The sequence below is a fragment of the Vigna umbellata genome, chromosome 4 (assembly GCF_029865625.1).
Source record: "Vigna umbellata cultivar VRB3 chromosome 4, Vumbellata_1.0, whole genome shotgun sequence".
In the NCBI taxonomy this organism is placed as follows: Eukaryota; Viridiplantae; Streptophyta; class Magnoliopsida; order Fabales; family Fabaceae; genus Vigna; species Vigna umbellata.
The window spans coordinates 44,833,127-44,854,388 of record NC_142168.1 but is presented as its reverse complement, the minus strand read 5'-3'; the positions used below and the strand labels follow the sequence as shown (position 1 = coordinate 44,854,388).

At 30.4% G+C, this 21,262-nt stretch overlaps 1 protein-coding gene across 1 annotated transcript; it reads left to right on the top strand.

Moving 5' to 3' along the window:
- The first annotated feature begins 1,029 nt into the window (after positions 1 to 1,029).
- Positions 1,030 to 19,384, top strand: LOC124827091 (uridine kinase-like protein 5). The gene is made up of 14 exons (XM_088113653.1): positions 1,030 to 1,120; positions 1,200 to 1,291; positions 1,439 to 1,508; positions 1,625 to 1,740; positions 1,933 to 2,029; positions 6,053 to 6,132; positions 6,740 to 6,934; positions 8,877 to 8,960; positions 9,042 to 9,102; positions 10,286 to 10,346; positions 10,823 to 10,916; positions 13,250 to 13,322; positions 19,072 to 19,154; positions 19,238 to 19,384. The coding sequence occupies exons 1-14, from the start codon at positions 1,030 to 1,032 to the stop codon at positions 19,382 to 19,384; spliced, it is 1,344 nt and encodes a 447-aa protein (XP_087969779.1).
- The last annotated feature ends 1,878 nt before the right edge of the window (positions 19,385 to 21,262 follow it).

Below are 21,262 nucleotides of genomic sequence, written 5' to 3'. Positions count from 1 at the left end.
GCAATAAACATCAGAAAACAGAAAAATACAAAATAAACTAAAGGGTGCAAAAATAGAGTTTACATAACATACACAAGATTAAAATAGAGAAATTGCATTTTATAATGCATGCTGTATATGCTGATGGCAATATTTTATTTCATATTATTTATTTTTTCTTTAGAGGACAATAATTCTGTTAGTGGGCCTTGCAAATAAATGTTTTCGTGATACTGAATCAACAAATTTAACATTAGACTATCATTATGTGGTTTTTAGTTAATTTTTTATAAAATGTTATAAAATATTTATATTAGTAACATTTTTATATTGTTTCTTTTATAAAAAAATATTAGTAAAACTTTTTAGTAACAATTTTAAAATGTCTCTATTTAAAAAAAAATTACTAAAAGATTCATAGTAAAAATTTTATAATATCACTTCTTTACAAAAAAAAAAAAATTACTTAATATGATTTAGTAGCATGTTTTTAATATGTTATATTTTCATTAAATAATGTTATTAAAAGTATCTAGTAACATTTTTATAAATGTCTTGATGTGTAAAAATGTCACTAAAAGTCATTAGTAACATATGGCATAGTTAACATTTGATATGATGCTACTAAATGATATTAGTAACATTCTTAATTTAGTAATATTTTTCTATTGTTACTAATAATAACATATGTAGTAGTGATATTTCTAATCAAGCTCCTTCTCTATGTCTCTAGTGATCAACAAAACAAATAATAATTTAATATGTTTTATACTTTACATTCTTTTTGAAAAATTAAACAATAACGAACTAGAATAAAAAATAATATTTATTTATAGAAAAATTAGTTAATAAGATTTAACTAAAACACATGTGAGTAACAAACTCTCCACAACATAAGCAGAGATCAAAGGTTGGTATGTTCTTTTTACCATACATGTTGGGCCTTTTGATCTCATGTATATAAATTAATGTGTTAAGTGATTAATACTAGGTCATAGATGCATCTAGATTGAAGTAATGGAGAAGAATGATTTTACAAAGAAGGGTGAAATGCCAATGAATCTCAACATTGAGGACAAGCATACGATAGAATCCACTGACTCCAAAGCTCCAACAACACCTAAGCAACCTTTTTTCATTGGTAATAAATAAATAATATTTAGTGTTTTTTAGTTTTCAAATTTCTCTAACTTTTATTTTATTTTCATAAAAAAAAATAGGTGTTGCTGGTGGAACTGCATCTGGAAAAACAACTGTTTGTAATATGATAAATACCCAACTTCGTGATCAACGTGTTGTCCTCATTAGCCAAGTAAAAAATTCTCTATAATTACAACAAAAACAAGTTTGAACAGTTTTTTCGTGCTAATTTTATTGATAATTATGGCGTTGATTTGTCTAAATATAAATAATTTTTTGTTTTAAATTTTAGGTTATAATTCATTTACATGTGCTACAGGATTCGTTTTATTACCCACTGAGTGATCAGACACTGCAAAAGGTTAATGAGTATAATTTTGATCATCCTGGTGAGTACATAGTGAATCAAATTTTTGTTTTTTAGCACACTAATTTCGAAATTTGATACATAATTGATTTAAAATATAAACCAGCATGAGAATACTTGGTGTTGTTGAATTTTCAGATGCCTTTGATACGAAGCTTTTGCTCTCAACAATGGAGAAATTAAAATGTGGACAACATGTTGATATACCTAATTATGATTCCAAAAACCATAAGAGAATTGAATCTGCACGTCAGGTATTATTAATATGAATTTTGGAAAATCAGAAATATATAAAGAGATTTAATTAAGTGTTTAATTTGTTCTTTATAATTGTCAATTGCCTTATTGATATTGTGATTCATCATAATTACACTATATTGTTAATGCAAATCCTATCATGATGGATGCACTCAATGGGTTTACATTTCTTTCTCTTGGTCAATTAGGTTCATCCTGGAGATATCATAATCTTAGAAGGAATATTAGTTCTTCATGACTCAGGTGTTCGTAATCTTTTGAACATGAAGATCTTTGTTGACGAAGGTTAGTTATTTTTAATTCATTCTTAATTCATTTTACAGAATTTAAGTGTAAGTTTAACTTTCTTATTAGATACAAATACGAAAAGATAATCAATATAAGAATAAAACCTCAAAAATTCATACTCTTAAGATTTTGGATTGAAAGTTGGTTTGATTCTAAGTATGTGGAGTGACATTATTAGAGTCAATCACCATGCATATGAGATATTGTTTGCTTTCAAGCATGGAACTCCATCATGGTTTTATCCTTAAAAGGTGCCTTAAAAGGTGGAAGGAGTATTTAAATTGTCTCGACTCCTAAGCGATGTGAAACTATTAGATGTGGTAGGAACATAAACCCCTTACTTGAGGTCTAAGAAATGATTCATCCCCAATGGAAGGTATAAGGGACTCATGATTCATCTTAGAACCTTTTTATTGGTCCCATGGTGGACACTGATGTTTTGATCCCAAGTCTGTAGAGTGACATCATTAGGGTCAATCACCCCTCATTCAAGATATTGTTCACTTTGGATATTGGAGATCTATCATGATTATATCCTTAAAAGGCACCTCAGAGGGTGAAAGGAGGAAATAATATTTAAATTGGCTTAGACCTCAACTCCTAAGCGATGTGAGACTATTGGATGTGGAAGGAACATAAGCCCCCTAGTCAATTGGAGTGGTCAATCAAATGATGAGGGATGATTAACCTTAACGATGTCACTCAAGAGGGTTGGAATTGGAACATATGATCTTATCGGAATCTTGAGCGTGGATATGTGGACTGGTGATGAGATCCTAGCAGTGGCTTGAATGCTCTTGATGGTCAGGATGAAAAACCCTTGCTGCTTAGAGGAGGCAGATCCACCTAAACAAGACTCTTTGATGCTTAAATTAGTAAGAAAGTTTAGATCTTTGTGAATATTAATAAGTATGAGTGATTATCAAGTGAGTATTCCCTAGGAAATATTGGTTATATTTATAGGATTAGCATGGGTCATGGACATATGTTCTCATTGAAATAATACTTACCTTAAGTATATAATAACAAAATGACACCTGATCATAAATCATAACCATAATAGAAAACTACCGAGATTACATATGATATGTGGATAATGGCCGAACAAACGTAGGTTTAAGCTGCTTCATAATGAAGACGCTTAATAGACATTGTTGAGTCATGCTCTTTAGTATGTCTATTGGGTTGGGTAAGAACATAAGCCCCCCAATCTCGGTAGTTTGATTTGGCGTATTTGATCGTGTTCAATCACTTGGTTGGACTTGAGCCAACTTGTATAGTTTATAGGTGGATTGACTGTTCGACCGAGCTCACATGTAGATTGGTCATTCAGCTGATCTTGTAGGTAGATTTGTTATTCAGTCGATCTCATAGGGAGACTGGTCATTCGACAAAGCTTGCATGTAGATTGGTCATTCGACTGAGCTTTTAGGGAGAATAGTGATCCAATCAAGCTTTTTGAAAGCCCCATTTATAGATCAAAATTCAATTAAGCTAGCATGTAGATTGGTCATCTAGTCGAACTCGTAAGGGGACTAGCCATTAGACCAAGGTGACTTTAATTAGGCAGCCTTTATGGTAGGCTATCGACTTGGATAAACTCTATTAAGTGATGCTGACTTTAGGTAGTTTCTGCTTTCGTGCTGTCGTCTTTCAGTAAACTTTGTCTTGATGCTATCGACTTCGAGAAGGTTTCACTTTTACGCTGGTCTTCGAGAAGGGTTCACTTTAGCATTGCTAACTTTGGGTAGGTTCCACTTTGATGTTGCCATCTTTGGATAGGATTCTCTTTGATGCTGCCAAATGTACGAAAGCTTTGCTTTGATGATGTCAACTTCAAGCAATTTTCACTTTGATGTTGTCATCTTCGGGCAGGTTGGCTTTGTTTTAGCGCTACTAACTTCGAGTAGGTTTCACTTTAATGCTTTCAACTTCGTTCTTCAACAATTTTCCAACATTGTTTCTTATTTTGGCCGAGCTGACAAAGACTTAATACTTGCTTTTATATTGGATTTCATTCTTCGTTGTTACTTCACTTCGAGCGTCCTGTTTGAGCATTCTTTTTGCCACAATTCTTCAAGTCCTATTTTAAACTTGTCCTCTTGTTTTTTGTCATCTTTTTCGAATTCACCTACTGTTGAAGGAAGTGAAGGTGGCCTAGGTGAAGATCATGATGGAAAGCCTAATCGACTTGTGTATGGAGGTCAGCCAAAAGTTGACGAGCAAAGGTGACCTGACTGAAAGGGACCGAAGAGGAGTTCAAGGCTTTTCAAGTGAAGGCGGTTGAGGTGAAGATCGAGTGAGACAACTTGGTCGACTTTTTTACTAAGGTCGGTCAAAAGTTGAAATGTTGAGACCTGGAGTTGGCACAAAATTCCAACTGTGTTGTTTAGCTAACCTCTGAACTGCAACAACCAAGGGACGTAAAGACAACCTTGACAATAGAGGTTGAAAAGGCCAACGAGTGTTGGGACTCTTTAGGAGAAGGTTGATATTGTGAGTTTGGATGAGGAGAATACCAACTTTATGACTGGCGAGCTAGCGGCCTATGCTAAGAGTTTTTAGAAGGCAAAGAAGCAGGCTCCCTTCTTTAGTCCTAGTTTGGACTTGGGGTAGGGGATAACTCATGTACTCTGGTATTGGAGTGTTGAGTTGCTTTTTGTTCTCAGGCACTGAGCTATTCTTATACTCAGGTACTAGTAAATCAAGCTTCTCTTGTACTCTGGTGTTGGGATGTCGAGTTTCTCTTATACTCGGTCTAATACTTTGAATTGTCTGCTTATACTCAAATAACTTAATGTTTCTTCTTCTATTTTTTTTGAGTGACTTGATGTCTTGCCTCGCCTAGAGGGCTTTTAGTTGGTGAAGTAGCTTAGTGCCTTGTCTAAAGGTGACTTGGTGAAGTAGTTCGATTTTCTTGGTGAAGTAGTGCAATCTGATGCCTTAGGGCTTTTTTTATGGAAGTTATTTGGTGAAGTAGCTTGATTTACTTGTTGAAATAGCCTGATGTCTCGCCTGGAGTTCTTGTGGTGCCTTGCTTGGGGGGCTTTTGGTGCCTATCTTGAGCATGGAGGGCTTTTGGTGCTTTAACTGGATGGTTTTTACTGTCTTGCTTAAAGGGCTTTGGTGCCTCACATGGAGGGCTTTTGGTGTCTCAAATGGAGGGCTTTTAGTGCCTTGCATGGAGGGCTTTTGGTGCTTCATGTGGAGGGCTTTTGGTTCCTCGCTCAAAGGGATTTTAGTGTCTTACTTAGAGGCTTTCGGTGCCTTGCTTGGAGGGCTTTTATACATGTTAGAATCTCGTAACTTAAGTGTCTCGTTTGAGGGCTTTAGTTTCACTTTTGTGGGATTTTTTTCATGTTACAATCTGGTAACTTGGGTGCCTCATTAAAGGGCTTATAATGCCACGTTCGTAGGCTTTATGTGCTACCCGAGTAGGCTTTCTAATAGTGGATGTTTGTCCTTGTATTTTTGCAAGAGAAGCCTAGGGAAGGAAGCCCTCATTGCTTATTGTCTTTCTTGTTCTAGCAAGTTTTTTCGTCCTTCAAATATCTTTGTTTTTTCTTATATTCTTTATGGTTATTTTTGCAAAGTTATGCAGTGTGTGATTGTAGTTGTGGAATTACTAGTCAGTAGGCATTGTTAGCATAAAGGGGTAGAAGCGAATGACAAAAGAAATCATGGAGGACAAAAACAAAGTTTTTGGGAACATATTGTTTAGTTATCTCTTTGGATATTTGTCTTTTTGTTATCTTAATCATTTTATCAGTGGATGTTTGTCCTCACACTCATTTACACTTTGAAGCTACTTAAGGCGACCTTGGAGATTAGGTTTCCATTACGTTCTTTCTTGAATCTGAGTATTGTAACGCTGGGTTGGTGTTGCTTTTGTACTCGGATATTGCAATTGCCAAGTTTACTATTGTACTCCAGCATTGGAACGCCGAGTTGTTCCAATGCTTGTTCAATTCTTCCTATGCTTGTTCAATTAAAAATAATTCTAATGTTTAAGCAATGCAGATTCTGATGTTCGGCTTTCAAGAAGAATGCAACGTCTTGCTATTGATCGTGGAAGGAATGTTGAAAATGTGCTAGATCAAGTACGTAATCTTAATCTCTAGTCCTTGTTATCATCAATAATTGTTTGAATTCTCTCTATAGTGTTAAGTTTTGTAACATTTTTTCTTATTTTCATAGAACAATAAATATTTAATTTTTTATTTATTTTTAATTAAATATTATTTTTAGCTAGAAGTTGTATGATATTAACATTTTCTCATACTTTATCGATTTCTAATTTTTATTTTAAAGTTTTAGTGTATTTACTTTGTTTTCAAAATATACTATTTTTTTATTTTAAAATACATTATTAAAATATTTTAACATATAAAAATAAGTTTATTTTAAAGACATAGAGAGAAAATCTAACTTAGCATTTGATATGATTTTCCACTTTCAATCATTTTCAGACACTATTTCCCTATATGAATTTCTAAAAGTTAAACCACCTTCTTTTCCTTCTTTTACTAAACCAAGCAAGCATAAGTAAATAAGGCTGTGTATGGGAGTAACAAAATCTAGAAAAAAGAAGATATTTACATTATTTCTGTGTTTGAAACTGAGTGATTTTATACATCAAATGTTTATAGCTTTTTCTTCTAATTTAAAAATGTTTTGTTTGATTAATGAAAAAAAATCATATTTCAGTATTCAAAATTTGTAAAGCCTAGCTTTGAAGATTTTGTGCTGCCAACAAAAAAATATGCTGATATTATTATTCCAAGTGGAGGGGATAACGATGTAGCCATTGACTTAATAGTACAACACATACGTATGAAGCTTGGACAAAATGATTTATGCAAAATCCATCCCAATATTTTTGTTATATTTTCAACATTTCAGGTAAATTATCATAGTCCTTCTCTCTCTCCGTCAATATATATATATATATATATATATATATATATATATATATATATATATATATATATATATATATATATAATATTATCATAAGTGCTTAATGTTCTTATGTGTTTTTCTATGTTAGTGGTGTTCTATATTTAGGGTTTAAGTCTATAATGTGAGTAATTTTAATAGAGGCTCTATTACTTTTTTTATAAGATTCAAAATTTATATATTTTTTTAGTAGAACACTATTTAATGTTTTAATTGAATATGTTGTTAGATATGTTCACTAGTGCAGAACGGGCTATAGACGTCCGTTCTGTGGGTCTTTTGACGTCGGACCTCCAACGGACGTCTATGTGGGTGACGTCTATGTAGACGTCCGTTGTGTCAGGCCGGACGTCTATATAGACGTCCGTTGTGTCAGGCCGGACGTCTATATAGACGTCCACTGTGTCACGCGGACGTCTATATAGACGTCCGTTGTGAACCTCTCGGACGTCTATACACTACTGCAGAAAGGGCTTTATTAGACGGGTTATTTAGGGTTATTTACGGGTTATTTAGGATTACAGGGTTTGGACGTTTGTTTGTGCACTGCAACACGTCTGAAGAGCAGATTCGAAATGAAAATGGAGGGAGATGGAGGAGTAAACGACCTAAAACGTAGGCCAAAAACGCCGCCCAAGAACACGCTACAAACTGCACAAAAATGCACAGAAAATGACTTTTAATCGGTTCAAATGAAAGATATTTCATCACTGAACAATTTAATCGGAATAAAAGTAAGATTAAATGGTTCAAAACAGATAAAAACCAACCTGGAAATGCAAGGCGCAGAGGGAACTCTCACGGGTTCGCATAACTCCTCGCGGGTTCGCGTTTTGGTTAGTAAGTCCTTATTTTAAACGTCTTTTGAACGTCCGTCCTGGAGGGGGACGGACGTTTAATATATATAGACGTCCGTCCCCCTCCAGGACGGACGTTCAAGAGGCTGACAGAGTAGTTGAACCAGTCAGCCCCTTGAACGTCCGTCCTGGAGGAGGACGGACGTCTATATATATTAAACGTCCGTCCCCCTCCAGGACGGACGTTCAAGGGGCTGACAGGTTCAACTACTCTGTCAGCCTCTTGAACGTCAGTCCTGGAGGGGGATGGATGTCTATATATATTAAACGTCCGTCCCCCTCCAGGACGGACGTCTATATATATTAAACGTCCGTCCCCCTCCAGGACGGACGTTCAAGAGGCTGACAGAGTAGTTGAACCTGTCAACCCCTTGAACGTCCGTTAGAGGGGTCGGACGTCTACTGTATTATAGACGTCCGGCCCCGTCTAGGACGGACGTCTCCACACTCAATTATTTACATTTATGCCACCGGTCAATTATTTACGTTGGGATTTTGGTGGACGGACGAGGTGACGTTAAAGATCAATTTTGCACCAGTGGTTTCTTATAACGACTTCAATATCATCACTCATGGCAAATAATGGACTGTCCTCGTCATCACTGTTTATTGAACCGTTTTTGTTATTTAATAACTTTTTAATAAAACAATAAAAATCACTTATTATTTATTGCAATATCATTTTATATTTTATATTAATAATGGAATCTCACATGTAGAGATAAAAAAGAAAAATAACGAAAAAAGTAACAATTATCTCATCCAATTAACTAACAAATTAAATAAAAAAGAACTCAATTAAAGAGAAAAAAAAAGAATTTAGAGTACTTGAAACTTAATTAAACCTATAATATTATAGCATTTTAAAAATTACTCTCTTTAAATTTAAATTATGTTTCTGTTTGTTCCAAATTTTTTGTACAATTTGTGGTCTTTATAGCTGTTAAATACCAATGTCACGTCTGTAATACCACTACATCTTATATAAAATTAATCTAAATTATTACATTGATTTGTTTTTTAATTAGATAAAGGGAATGCATACTCTCATTCGTGATGCTAAGGCAACAAAGCATGACTTTGCCTTCTACTCAGATCGTCTAATTAGATTGGTAACAACTATGTGCAAATTGAAGTATTATTATAAATTATCTTAAATTTGAAGATTTATAACATTGTGTGAAATTTTTTAGGTTGTCGAACATGGATTGGGTCACCTTCCTTTTTCTGAAAAGCAGGTGATAACTCCAACAGGTAAAGTATTAGTAGAATAATCTCAGACAACTTTTTTGGATTAAGAATAATAGTACATTACAAGATTTATTTTTATTAATTTTAAATCAATTTTTTTATTCACAATAGCTACTTTAATAACAGATTCGATAATATATATATATATATATATATATATATATATATATATATATATATATATAATTATTCTTATATTATATTATAATAAGAATTTACTTTTACGATTGTTGTGAAGTAATTTCTGATTTTTAAGTCTAACTCATTCTTCCATAATCGGTTTGGATGATGAATTTTACATCCCACTTTATATATATATATATATATATATATATATATATATATATATATATATATATATATATATATATATATATATATTATATAAGTTTTAAATATTATTCTGATACCATAAATTACTTTCTAATAACATTACTTTAATTACTTTAACGAGGTTTCAAAATAACTCAATCAGGTTCACATGAATTTCTAAAAGTGACTCAATCTAATTATGTTTTCTTTTGTGAGTTAGATATTTTTAATCCTGTTGAATCTATTACATTTTGATGGGATGGTGAGTTGATTTATTTAAGGTTATTTCATTCTTCTAATTTATTTTATAAATTTGTTATAGTATAATCAAAGTCAATTTACTGTATTCACTTTCTTTTACTATGAGTACAATAAAAAAATTTACCATCATTAGTTTTTGAAAAATTAAATATCAAAACTATTAAAAATATTATTGCACAACATTATAATATTTAAAAAATTAAACTATCATCTATGTAATTAGAATTTTTAAATAATTATATTAAAAACCTTATAAAAAATAATAAAAACTTATAAATGTTTGTTATTGGTGGGTTACGGATTATCTTATCTTCAACCTTATACTCGAATTCGTTTAATTGTGAGTTATGTAAGTCCGGTTCAATTCAATCTCCAGAAAAATTGATTTTTTTTAATCCTAATCCAATTAAAACTTGTGTGGGCGAAGTTACATATTTATTATTCTATTCTTTTATATTTGTGCACTCCTCACAACCTGAAGTCATTAGAAAACATTTTATTCTTGAGAAAAAAGCAGAATAAAACAGTTTATGTATTTTATGAAGTACGTTTATTATGATACACTTGCTAATATCATCAACAAAAAGGTTGAAGTGGTATCTTATTGATGCAGGATCTGTATATTCTGGTGTTGTTTTCTGTAGTAGGTTGTGTGGAGTTTCAGTAATTAGAAGGTACCTAATTTTATAACTGTTTTCTTTAATCACCTTTTGAAATAAAAGATTTTGCATAAATAATTTAGTTAATTCTATATATTGCCAATAAATTTTCCATGAATTTGAGTTTAGAACTTGCTTTAATGAAGTGCATCTTGCAGTAAAAAGGGTCAAACCATGATGCCTCATAATTTGATCAAGTTATAAGTCTAAGTGAAACTGATAGATATTATTTTATCAGTAATATATATCTATCAGAAATTAACCATTTGTTTCAACAAATGTTAACACCTTCTTGACTTTAAATTAGACCTTGAAAATTCTTTCAGTCAAACATTGGAAAATATAGAACAATATTTTTCCTTAATTTTATAAATACTTGTGTATTACCTTATGGGAAATTTTTTATTCAACAGTTTTTCTTTAGGTTACATAATATTAAATGTGTTTATTGACAATTTTTATTGAACTCTTTCCTCATACTTTAACATTAGTGGAGAAAGCATGGAAAATGCATTAAGAGCATGTTGTAAAGGAATCAAGATTGGTAAAATCCTTATTCATGGACATGGCACAAATGGTCGACAGGTTAGTGGAGGGCAAAGAGTACATTGTTTTACATTTTCTTTTGGCATTTAGCTTGGATGTAAAGTGTGACAAATATAAATAATGAGAAAATGGTTTTTTAGGGGATCATTAGTGGATTTTTTTTGCTAAGGGTTTATTAGGAAGATATTAAATATATGTTATTTGAGTTCAACCTATATAAGATATTGATATGATTTTTGACTCAAATTTTCATGATATTGAATTTTGACTCAACATCAACACATTGAATTTGAGTCTTGTTTTTTTCTTATACGTGTTTAACTTTGTTATTTTTATTATATATGAAACTTAGACTCACACTTAGATTATTTCTAAGAGTCACACAAACTCATAATATTCTCTTAATAATATTATTTAAATCTACTTTTGTCAAAACATAATGACACCATGATTTCAATGTATTTATCCAACAAAGTGTGACAAATATAAATCATGAGAAAATAGTTTTGTAGGTGGTCCATCTAGTAGATTTTTTTTTGAAGGGTTTATTAGGAAGAGATTACATATGTTTTTTTAGTTCAATCCATGTAAGGGATTCATACCACTTTTAACTCAAAACTTCATGACATTGAATTTTGACTCAACCTAAAAACATTTAATTTGAATCTTTTTTTTTTCTTATATGGTGTTTAACTTTGTTATTTTTATCTTATGTGAAACTTAGACTCACTTAAATTATTCCCAAGAGTCACACAATGTCATAATGCTCTCTTAATAATATTATTTAAATATACTTTTGACAAAACATAACACCATGATTTCAATATCGAGCATCTCAAGGATCTACAAGGTTACCTATGTCATGAAGAACAAGTTCTTTTAGACTCATAGATTTTTACTTTCAAATAAGGTCTTGTTAGACATCACTATGAACTTTGACATCTCAAATATGCTGACACTCCTAAGCCCCACTGTCTAAGTCCATATATATGCTCTTCTCCTAGTAGGTAGATTTTCTGCTAAGTTTTGCACCAAGTTTATGTTTGTGATTTTTCCCATTCAAACTATTCCTTAGTTCACCCAACATTCCCATTTTTAGTCTCTAGTTTCCTAATTAGTTGGTCTTTGCAACTTTAAGAATTGAGTTATTGTCGAGCTTTGGAAATAAGTTCTTAAGAGTTGCTTCCTTACTCATTTATATTTCCATAACATAGAAAACTTAGAGAACCTTAGGATACATTTTACCACCATGATGTTATGGGCTTTTATCTCACATACAAACAATGTATTATTAACAAACTATAAAATATTTACTTTGATCTCACCAACCACCACTTTTACAATCTCGAACAATTGTTTTCTAGTTCTGTCTTATTATTCCTCTTATTTCCTTAGTTTTTTTAAGATATAGGAATAGAGCCAAATGACCTTCCTATCTTAACATTTAGGATTTAAATTCCTTTCTTGAGATTTGGTTTGTCAAAATCAAAATTGTGGAGGATTTTAGACATTTCTTAATCCATCTGATTCACTCTCCTTTTATTATTTAGCTTACAAACTACTACCTTACTGAATCACAGGCTTTTATGGCTTACATGGTATTGAAAATAATTTAAATATGAGTCTAAGTCGTCGGATAAAAATAATTAAGTTAAAGATTATCATATAAAAAAAACTCATAAACCTAATGTCTTTTAGTTTATGGTTAAAAGAGATATTAATCTCTTACGTGGATTAGGCTAAATCAAAAATATATAATTTCTTTCTAATAATGTCTTAAAAATCATCGTATAAATATTTTAGACTTATATAAAGATTATTGTTATTGGTACTTAAAAGAGAGTAAAGGACCAAAATAATAAATAATCACTATATATTGTAATATGGAGGTATTATTGGTATCCAATATTTTCAAATTATTTCTGACAAAAAATAAATGATGGTAATTTTGTTTCATTGGACTTCATAATGAATCAAATTAGGCAACTGTTTTTTCATGTTGTGTGTGATTTTTGTTTTTAGAAAAGACAATATATAGCCTATAATATTTAATTTTGTATGAAATGTGATGTTTAAGCTTATTTTGTTTTAAAGTTTGAGCTTTAGTTATTATTATTCTATGTTTGATAATAGGTGGTACTCAACAATCCTGAACTGTTGTTAGATTAATATAACCAAAGAAAAATGAAGTACTCAAACTTTTGCCGCATAATTTCTATAATTTTCATGAGATTCTAAACATTTTCAGATAGATCAATTGTCATTATATAGATACATTAACATATAAAATTCTTACCCATCTAATTATTTTGTTTATTATAAACTAAAACTATAAGATTCACTTTTTTTTCTCTCTACATAATATAATGCAGTTAGTATATGAGAAGCTGCCAAAAGACATTGCAAGTCGTCATGTTTTGTTACTCGATCCGGTTCTGGCTACAGGTTTTACATTATATACACATTTTTTAGTTTCCTATAATTTAAAATAACACTTTGAAAGTTGTTCACTTACTTTTCTAGAGAAATATTTGCCTAATAATGTGTTTGAACGAGTTAATTTAGTGAATTTGAATTTGTTTTTTTGGTGTAGAATGAATTGTTTAGATGAGGAAATTAAAAAACAATAATAATTGAAATTAAGAAATTTTAAGAAGTATTTCAAATAATTAAAGTAATAGAGTTTGAAATTTATTAAAAAGGTAAACTAAAATTTCACAACAAATTTTTTTTTATTATTAATAGTTATTAATTTGACCCATGACTCATTGGTCAATATCCCAAGCCACTCTAAATAAACTTCTATTTTACTGGCTTACCAAACGAGGGACTTTAAAAAGTTCATTCCCTAAACCTTTCTTTTAGAGTGGATTAAACCTTTCTTTTAGAGTGGATTAAGATCGAGACTTAAAAAATTCATTCGCTAAAACTTTCTCATAAAGTGGAATAAGATTAGGACTAATGTGAGTTTTATCTTATTATAAGACTTTAATAAACTCTTAAATACAAGACATTCAACCCAGATCAAAGGTTGAGCCCAGTCGACCTATGTTGAAGATTGAATTGAGTCAGCTTGAGTTAATGGTCTAAATGATTCGACTAGGCCAAAGGTCAAGAGGAGTCTACCTAGGCCACGAGATTAAGCCTTCAGCCTAGGATAGCTCGACTCTACCTTTTCACTCGAACTACCTCAGGCCAACTTTTAACCTAAGTCGACTTGTCTCAATCTTCAAGTCTAATTGGCTCTACTTGACCTTCGATTCAAGGAAACTCAACTTGATTTTGTAGTTGGAGATGACTTACCTCCACTATCTCCCCAAATTGGCTCAGCTAAAACTTCACTCCCGACTGACTCGCCTTACTTCTTCAGCCTGGTCGACTCAACTCAACCTTTGGCTTGACTGATTCAGCTCGACCTTTGTCCGAGCCAACTATGCACGACCTTCAGCTCATGCTAAATTTTTTTTATCATTAGCCGAGTTGACTCAACTTGACCTTTAACTGTGTAGGCTCAACTCAACCTTCAAACTGAGCTAACTTAGCTCAACCTTCGACTACTTAGGCTCAGGTTGGCTCAGATCGGGCTGACTTAGCTCAACCTTTGGTTAGGATTAGCTTAACTCGACCTGACTTTTGGCTTGTCCTAACTCGATTTGACTCTTTAGTTTGATTGACTTGGCTTAATTCTTCCATATAACTAACTCGACTCGATGTTCGACTCAGGTCAACTCAGCTTAATCTTAGACCCAGGCTAACTTTTGTTGACCAAAGTTAGTTTGTCTTGATCTTCAGCATAGCCGCTTATCTCGACCTTTGTCCCAACCCATGTATCTCAACCTTCAACCTCGATTGACTTGTTTAGAACTTTGACTTAGGTTAATTTAACTTAGCGTGAGGTGTATTTGACTCTATTCAAACCTTATCAATCTTGAGTTAACTTAAACACAACTTTATCTAAATCCCACCTGAACAACTTACTTGACATGGTCTTTTCCCAACTTTGTCTATCTTAATTTAAAACTAATGCATAAATCAATGCATTAATCCCACCTGAACAACTTACTTGACATGATCTTTTCCTAACCTTGTCTATCTTAATTTAAAACTAATGCATAAATCAATGCATTGATCAGGTCGAGGCTCATAGGACTTTTGTTATACCTTTGGTATTGTTAAATTTTTCTTATGTAGGATTGTTTGCCACATAAAGTTCCTTTTGACTTGAATTCATGTGGAGTAGGTGTAAATTTTTTTGGACTGAGCTAACGATAGTTTTACTATACATTTGAAATATATATTTTTAAAATAAAATTTTACCTTAAAAAATTATTTTTATTATTCTAAAATGTAAGATACTTTAATTACTTATCTGTATAAAATATTTTTAAAAAATAAAAAAAATTAATTACAAGTAATTCAAATATTGTTATTTTAATCTAATAAAATTATTGAAATATATAGTGAGGCATTTTATAAACCCAATATTTTTATTTAAAGGTTTTTATATTTTTTTTTTACTTTTCTTTCTTTCTAAAACGTAATTATACATTTAAAAAGAAAATAAAAATAGGTTTCTGAACTAAATAAATATTTAATTTTTTTTCTTTAAAAGAATTGAGTAAATTTTCAATAAAAATATTTTAATCTTGTTATATGTAACATTTTCAATTATGGTGCCTTCAATTATTTTCTCTCTAACTTTATAGCATTTCCTTTTTTCTATTTTCTGTAATTTTTCTTAGTTGCTCTTTCCAATTTATGATATTTTCTTATTGTATTTCATTTATCTATATTATAAAAATTATGATGGCTACTAATGATATCACAATGGTAACATAGGTTATCATATCATTAAATAAAATATGATCAAATATCTCATCATTAAATGATCATGTTATTATATGCTACACTATGTCATTAGGCATTAAAAATTCAAAGCGACATTGTCAAAATGAAAATAAATATATATAATAATTAAAAATATATATATTTTTATAGAGGGCTAAAGATTAAATTCAATATTTAACTTTGCACACCCTTTATATATAGTTCAATATACACCCATTTTCTTGTTTGTGTAAATTTTCGACATGATATTATAACAATGTTAAAATGTATATCCTTTAGATCAAGATACCTATATGTACTATCTTATATAAGAAATAAATTTACTTTTTGAATTCATATGACTATTTAAGTTATATTAGAAGTTGAATCACAAAGTTCAGCGAAGATGATGACATAATAAACCTAATATTTTTTGGGAACTAGAACAATGTAAGCAAAAAGATTATGTAGTTTTAATTAAGTTATGACATAATAATTAATGTTCATTGTTATCATTAATAATTTTTTTTAAGTTTGACACTTTTTGCTATTTACATCCCGTTCTAGATCAGACATAGATTCAAAAAATATAAATTTACATTTGTTATTTTAATAGATGCAAATTTATGTTTGGTACTAAGATAACATACGTAAATTTTGTATTTCTTCCATTTTAACACCCAAATTTATGTTTGTTATCCCTATAACATACGTGATTTACATATGTTAATACATTAACATATACAAATTTACGTCTCTAAATGTAATAATAGACATAGTTCTTAAACATTTTGTTGGTTTTGGCATGAAACCAAAACCTGAAAACTTGAAATAATCTAAAACAACATATATATTTTTCATACGACACTGATAGTACATTAACAGAGTCAAAGTACATATATATAATGAATACAAAAGATAAATAAATGAAAGGAAAAAACTACTTAAAACGTAATCTTCTTGTAAATGTTTGAAGAGATAAGTTTTCCACTCTCTTATTTCCAACGTGTCATTGTTTGGTATTGGGGAGACATCACCGAAGTCCTAAAATAGTGATACATTATTAGTATGTATAAAGTTCCTTAAACCGTACAATGCATGAACAAGTTATAAGTGTTTATATACATTTGTACATTTTTCAATGATTCTTTCCTTAACGATAGTTTTCATCTAATGCATGACATAATAACCACCATAAGAAAACAATTATGCATATTATACTAAAATTACAAAAGGAAAAATTAATATCACATATAACTTATATACAAAATCATTTATTTAAGTTATGATTCCTAACCTTTGGAGTTATAAATTGAAAATCTTTTGATCTCCTATGCAATAATTGGTTAGTTGTTGTCACAACTCTAGTTAAATTGAAAAGACACAACTCTAGTTAAATTGAAAAGATGTTAGTCATAATTGTTATATACTAATTGGATGTTATGAAACTTGTAAGATTACTCTTGTTGAAAGTTCTTCATGTCAGATTGGAATCTTGACTATTAATTGCCAGAAACATGTAATGAAGGAGAAATAGCTAGTTCAATAATTACAATAACTTAAAAATAAAATCTCACTAAGTAAGACTAACCCTTTAATGTACATAACCAAATAAATACACTTTCGTGAGGTGGTAATCCAATCTATCATATACTTTGTAACATGCTTGTATTGCCAAACAATTAAATGCTTTAGGGCTCAAAAATTTCATACACTTATGACTGGTCTAGGACCACACTTATTGCGTCCATATACCTAAGCAATGAATTATACATTAAATGCAATAATTTTAATATAGTAAATATATAAGACGTTAATACTATATGGATGATAAAAATATTTAATATCTTGTCTCCACCATACATCTTAATTGCATCAACAATAGCAATGTAAAATGGGCATGACATTTGAGCCCAAATACTGAAAATCCCATTGTATGGCTATTGGTATTCTCATTATCTTAGACAATATGTATACAAGTATTTGAAGTGGTTTATCCGCTTCTTTTGTCATTTTGTCATCTTCACAACAAGTTCACACACCTTCTTTTAAGGATGAGGGACCTGAAATAAATATCGATGTGTCATGTTAGTTCATGTATATGTAAATTATAAAAAAAGTGTTTAAAAGACAATGTAATTTTTAAAGTTTTCGAATTTCAAAATTCAAAACGAACTTTAAATCAAAGGATGAAATGACCATTTTAATATTAATAAGTGTAGAAGAAAAGTATGGGGTGCAAAAGGAAATGGCCAACTGTGAATACTCCCACTATCCACTAGTATGGTGATTGGATGTGAGATGCTTCAAGCTTCATGTGAAGGCAGTGGTAAAAGGATGAAATGGAGGAACTAGAGAGAATGGAGTGATAAGACCGTTGGGTGAGAATTACATCCATCTTAATTGAGAGACCTATTAGGATAAATTGATTTTGGATAAAAAAAACTTCACATGCTCTTGGGGTCTTAAATTAATAAGTATTATTTATCATAACAATAGAAAAACTTCATCACTTAGAACTCGCTAGGATAGGTTCTAATCATGGCTCTGATACCATGTTAGAAAATGGATTTTTAAGTCTAACTCAACCCAACAAAACCGGCTTGTAAGGTAAAGTTTGCACCTCACTTATATATTATAAATTGGTCTTATCTTTAGTCGACGTGAGACTTCCAACAGTAAATATTTTTATTTCTATCATTTTGACCATAGAGCTAACAATTGGTGTCACCTAATAAACTACCGTTGTATGTGCAAACTATGTTAGAGGATTAAAGTCCTGGAAGGTAGAGTACATTATGTACGTATTTATTTAAATATTAAATATATATTTATGGTTATTACTTTTAATTATTTTTCACTTATTTTGTAAATTCGTTGAACAATGTTGAAGATATATGTATAATATACCTTACAAAATAAAACAGTTTACAAATGTTTGGAATAATATAATCTATAACGATGAGTATTAGAACATTGAATCAAAAAGTAAGAGAATAGCTTTATAGAAAAAAAAAGTGTATTGAGATTTAATCAAAAGATATGTAACGGGAGTGTTTTTTTTTAAAAAGAAAGAATTGGAGTATTTTTTTATAAGAATTCAAAAATATTTATCATTATTTCGTTCAAAAATAATTTATAGGAAACAAAATTGAGAAGATTTCATTAATTATATTTAAGAATAATCGATTGTTTTATTTTATTTATTTTAGAAGCAACATAAATGACTTAATCAATGAGGTAATTAATTATTTATCTGATAAATTTTTTAATATATATATATATACATATATTCTACCTTCAGTTGAGTTGAATTGTTGCCTACTTAAATTTGGTTGAAGGAGTGTCTAATATTGGTAAGTATCAGGAAACTCTGCAGTGAAAGCTATCTCTCTACTTCTGAAGAAAGGTGTACCAGAATCTAATATCATATTTCTAAACTTAGTAGCAGTAAGTCAGTTTGATTTGTTTTCTTCACCCTTTTGTTGATGCAGTTTCCTTGCATTGTTATTAACAAGATTGCATGCATGCAGGCACCACAAGGAATAAATGCAGTGTGTGAGAGATTTCCACTGATAAAACTTGTGACATCAGAGATTGATCAATCACTCAATGAGAATTCTCATGTCATCCCTGGCTTAGGGGAGTTTGCTGATCGTTACTTTGCCACTGATGATTAGCACACCAACCAAATCCAACCAACTTCATTTCATAGAATCTACTTGCATAAACATATCTAGAACTATCAATAACACTATCAAAATATAACTTGCTCGTACATACTAAATATAAACATAATCTCTATAGCATTTTCATAGTTTTTATTAATTAATGAAATGGATAAACTTCATTTTAGCAACGACAAATCTATTAGCTTTTCTCAGGAGGATATTGGAAATATTCGATTCTATAATAGGTCATCAGCCAAATCATTTAAAAGAGTATGACACTGTCTTTAGTCTTCAAAGGCATAAATAATATAGGCTTCTGATTTTTTATTTTCTTATGAATTGTTTAAATTTTGTTGTGTGTTCAATATAGAACTAAAATTTATGCTTGGATTTTTAATATTTTTTGTTTTCCATGTTAAACTCGACTTACATGGATGAACTTACTGTAAGTTGAATTAAAAGTGAGTTAGAATAACTCGATTCACATTAAAAATGAGTTAGAGTAACTCGATTATTTTTTTAATTAAAAGTTTTATAATGTGATTCTATTCGCTATAAGTTGATGATTTAAGTAGGTTAACTCAATTAAGAATGAATATTTTCTTTTTCCATTTATTTTATATATTATTATGGTTCAAGGAAATCGATTCAATTTATTTATTTATATACCAATATAATTAAAAATGTTCACATATTTTATTAAACATTATTTTAAATATAATAGTTAAAAATTAAAGTATTAATATATAATTAATTAATTGGGAAAAAATTAAATATCCAAACCATTTAAAGATTATTACATAATATATTTTTTTAAAAAATAAATTGTCTCTTTATATAATTAAAATTAGTAAATAATTATAATCGTTCCTACAAAACCGTGACAGAATTTCATGTTCAGATGCAGACAATTCTTCATATGCATGGTGATTAATCCTAATGATGTCACTCGACAAACTTGAGATCAGAACATTAGCGCTCATCATGAGACCAACAACCAAGCTCTAACATGAACCATCGGTTGCCTTAAATCTTCCATTGGGATGAACCGCCATTTCCTTAACATTTCGATTGAGCAATTTATGTTCCTATACCACACCCAATAGTCTCACATCGCTTAGAAGTTGAGGCCTAAGACAATTTAAATATTCATTTTTCCTTCCATCCTCTAAGGCACTTTTTAAGGATAAAATTGTGATGGAGCTCTAGTCTACAAAGTGGAAAATACCTAAAGAATGTGGTGATTGATCCTAGTGATGTTATCTCAGAAAACTTGGGATCGGAACATTGGTACCCACCATGGGCCAATAATGAGGTTCTCTGTTAAACTGCTTTTCGTCGCACAAAAACAGAATAAACTAAGTTTCCCCACTAATGAAGTATAGGGACAACCTAGGTATCAATCCAAAGACTCGGCTAAAATTAAGATTAAAGTGTAGAATTAATTCTTGTATTTTATTTACTAACTACTAACTCACAGGTGGGGAAACGGAATTAAAACAAAGAAAATTTAAAAGAAAACAGTAAAGAAACGAAAACTGTTTTAAAAAGAAAAGAAGAAAAATAAAATGCAAGAAAATAAAACCTAAACTAAACTATAGAATCTATGTATAACAGAAGAGAACCTAAACTAAAATGAGAACTGAATGCAATTAAAACTAACCTATGAATGCTAACAGTTAACAGCACAAGGAAAACAAAACTAAAACTGAACCTAATCTATATATCATCAAATAGAAAATAGGAGCAGAAATCATAATTGAAACAAAACAAGAACAATATAACAACACTGAAATTGAATTTAATCTGACAATTATGAAGCTTAACATCTCTCAAGAAGACCTCTTGATAAGTCATGCTCACTATGGAGTCACATTACACCCAAAA

Bases quoted from the DNA above. Each gene is read 5' to 3' on its own strand.
- LOC124827091 (XM_088113653.1), top strand. From the start codon at position 1,030: ATGCCAATGAATCTCAACATTGAGGACAAGCATACGATAGAATCCACT. The intron at 6,133-6,739 runs GTACGTAATCTT...ATCATATTTCAG, and splicing joins TTGAAAATGTGCTAGATCAA to TATTCAAAATTTGTAAAGCC. The intron at 10,917-13,249 runs GTTAGTGGAGGG...AATATAATGCAG, and splicing joins ATGGCACAAATGGTCGACAG to TTAGTATATGAGAAGCTGCC.